General features: G+C 56.4%; 2 protein-coding genes across 2 annotated transcripts; both read right to left on the reverse strand.

Annotated features, from left to right (window-relative positions):
* Window positions 1–357: 357 nt before the first annotated feature.
* On the reverse strand, window positions 358–807 carry LOC149373677 (uncharacterized). The gene has a single exon (XM_089596071.1). The coding sequence runs from the start codon at window positions 805–807 to the stop codon at window positions 358–360; it is 450 nt and encodes a 149-aa protein (XP_089452197.1).
* Window positions 808–1,343: 536 nt separating this feature from the next.
* Window positions 1,344–2,524, reverse strand: LOC149373678 (uncharacterized). Its single transcript, XM_089596072.1, has 3 exons — window positions 2,263–2,524; window positions 1,888–2,175; window positions 1,344–1,723 (listed from the first exon to the last, which is right to left on the reverse strand). The coding sequence occupies exons 1-3, from the start codon at window positions 2,522–2,524 to the stop codon at window positions 1,344–1,346; spliced, it is 930 nt and encodes a 309-aa protein (XP_089452198.1).
* Window positions 2,525–3,206: the final 682 nt, after the last annotated feature.

Raw genomic sequence — 3,206 nt, forward strand, 5'->3', positions numbered from 1 at the left:
GGTAGGATCGAGGACAGCTACGACGTCTCCAACAGCGAAATTTCGGTGTGGCGTGGCCCGCTTAGGACGCTGCTGGAGGGTGTTAAGGTATTCCCGGCTCCAGTGCGTCCAAAACTGAGCTCGAAGGCTGCGCACAAGCTCCCAATGGGCAAGCCTGTCAGGGCACTGCTCTGCAGGAGGGGCCTCGATGATAGAGTTTAGAGGGGCTCCGGTAATGAAATGGCCAAGCGTGAGCACTTCAAGGTCATCGGCTTCTCCAGAGAGTGGGACCGAGGGTCGACTATTGAGCACTATTTCGATGCTAACTGACACGGTTGAGAGCTCCTCGTAAGTGAGGTGTCGGCTGCCAATGACACATCAGAGGTGTCCCTTGACAGACTTAACGCCAGTCTCCCAGAGACCACCAAAGTGAGAAGCTCCAGGCGGAATGAAGCGCCAATCGATGCCTTGGTTAGCCAGGGTCCCAGCGATGAGCTCGCCCTTCAGCTCGACTTGCTGAAGTGCTTCCCGGAGTTCGTGGTCAGCTCGACGAAAACATGTGGCGTTGTTGCTCCATAGCTCGGTCGGACGGCCTTGGTGACCAGAGAAGCGCGTGAGAGCAGCCAAGAACGAGGCAGCAGAGAGATCTCCAACCAGCTCGAGGTGCACGGCCTTCGTGGTCAAGCACACAAAGAGGGCGATGTACCCCTTTGAAGTGCGGATTCCTCGTCCTCTGGTGGCGAGTATGTCAAAGAGGCCTGCATAGTCAACCCCAGTACGACCGAAGGCGCGAAAGAGTGTGACCCTGGATCGAGGAAGGGAGGCCATCTGTTGAGACGCAGGCCGTGCTCGCAAGCGAGCGCAAAGGAGACAACTCCGCAAAAGAAGTCTTGATTCAACAGGTACCGCCAATGATTTAAGCGCGTCTTAAAACGTAAGCACCGGTGACCCTGAAACCTCCATGCAACGCGCGAGAATGCGCCCAGGACAAGACGAGGCGAGATAAGGTGCACGAGCCGTGGATGATCAGAGGGTGCTGCTCGTCGTAGGTCAGCGCAGAGTGCTGAATCCGCCCGTCAACCTGGAGGACTCCATCAGTGTGGATAAACGCAGCAACGGAAGCTAGTGGATGATTCTTCGGTAGAGGACGCCCGAGTCGAAGGAGCGAAAGCTCCCTTGTGAAGGCACGCTCTTGGCTTAGACGAACACAGGCCAGGAACGCATCTATCAGCTCGATCGTGGTCCAGAAGGATGTCACTAACCGGTTACGTGTCCGACCGAGGCGAGCACGAACCCACCGGCGCAAACGAGCAAGAACCCGGAGCAAGGTGCCAAGGTCGGAGAATCGATCGAGCAGATGGATCTCAGGCCGCTGGACGACGCAGCAGGTTATAGGCGTCGATGGCCGTGTAACCAAATCCTCGTGCGGCCAACACGTAGCGCCAGATGTTAGACGGTAGTAGCTCCTGGATATGGGCAACATAGTTGTCGACCAAGGCATTTCCTGTGGGCTCCACGGAACGAAGCCAGCGCAGGACAATTTGGGAATCAGTCCACGCACGGCAGTTTTCGATAGGGAGACCGAGCTCCGTTGATGTCAATTGAAGCAGCTTGGCTGCGAGTAGTGCGGCTCGGAGCTTAAGACGAGGTATCGTCATCCGAGGCAGGGGCGAAGAAGATGGCTTTAGAGATCGTATTGGAACGAGCTTGGTTTTAGCCAAAAGAATGTGGCAGTGGACTAAACCTGTAGAGTCGGTAAGTCGAGAAAAAGTTACAGCTGCATGGCGTGGCGGCTTGCATCGGAGAAGGCGTGGAGCTGCAGATCCAAATCGGGCAACCATCCAATCCATCATGGGATAGCAAACCCATGGATCGCCTGAAGCTCGGAGGTAAAAGCTGACCACCGGCGGGCCATTGACGGTGGTACGACCTTATCCCAGTCGAGTCCAGCGCGCCATAAATCCTGGAGCAGAAACTTGGCGTTCAGGATGGTAGGGGCCAGCCAGCCACACGGATCAAAAAGCCGTGCCAGAGCGGCGAGAATTGTCCGCTTCGTGTCTTGAGCCTGAACTCGGGGAGGAGTAAGACGGAAATGGTCTGAGGCTGGATCCCAGCTAATACCGAGTTCACTCACAAAACCATCAGTGGCTAGCTCTTGCCAAGTGAAGCGAAGGCGCTCTTCTTCTGGGAGATCATCTAAAAGCTCAGGCACGTTTGCTACCCATTTCCTCAATGGAAACCCTCCAGCTTGCTACAGGCAGATAAGCTGGTTTCGAAGTTCACGTGCGGCATCGAGGTTGTCAGCGCCGGATAGGATGTCATCTGCATAGCGATCACGTATCGCAGCAGTTGCAGCTCCAGGCCACCTGTGGCCTTCATCCTCGCATAACTGCTGGATGACCCGCAGTGACAAGTAAGGCGAGCAAGAAACGCCGTAAGTGACTGTGAGCAGCTGATAGTGTGTAGGCGGAATGCTTGGGTCTGGGCTCCACACAATGCGTTGCAGGTCAACGTCCTGAGGGTTAACTTGAATTTGGTGAAACATCATCCGGGCGTCGGTGCAGAACGCGAAGCGATGTCGGCTGCCTGGAGCCTCGGCCCGGTGTACAGGGCATCGTTGAGACTGTAGCCACTCGAGGTCGCGTGCGAGGCATTAAAGACAACGCGCAGCTTTGATCCTCAATCCCTGCGCTGCCAGATGCCATGGTGTGGGATGTAATACACGAAACGAATCGGCGTGGAGACCAAAGCATCGGACAATGGCCTCATATGGCCCAGCGCGACGTACTCGTCCATGAATCGAGAGTACTCGATGGCCATATTTTGGTTCCGATGAAGGCGAGCTTGCAGGGACCTCAAGGATGCTCGGGCGCTCTGTAGACTGCCGCCGATGAGATGGAGGGCGTCCTGCTTCGAGGGAAGCCTCACTATGTAGCGACCATCCTTGTCGCGCCGTTGGTCGGAGAAAGTCCACTCGCATTCGATGTCAGCGGGCGCCTGACGGCGTGCCTGTCTAAGGTCCTCGAGCTCCCAAAAGCGTTGTAGTAGGGAGACAAGTTCCCGATGCCAGGCTGGGGCAGCTTGGTCTCGTAGGGTTGAGCAGGAGAGGACGGAGCTTGATAAGCATCCGGGCGCCCGGCCCGTGAAAACCCTGCCCACGACTGTGCGCTGACCAAAGATCTCACCATGCTGCATGGACTCGGATTTGAGCAGACGAGGATAGACGT

The sequence above is a fragment of the Copidosoma floridanum genome, unplaced genomic scaffold, assembly GCF_036245765.1.
Source record: "Copidosoma floridanum isolate Cflo_tuat_1 unplaced genomic scaffold, Cflo_Japanese_pri ptg000029l, whole genome shotgun sequence".
NCBI classification, from domain to species: domain Eukaryota; kingdom Metazoa; phylum Arthropoda; class Insecta; order Hymenoptera; family Encyrtidae; genus Copidosoma; species Copidosoma floridanum.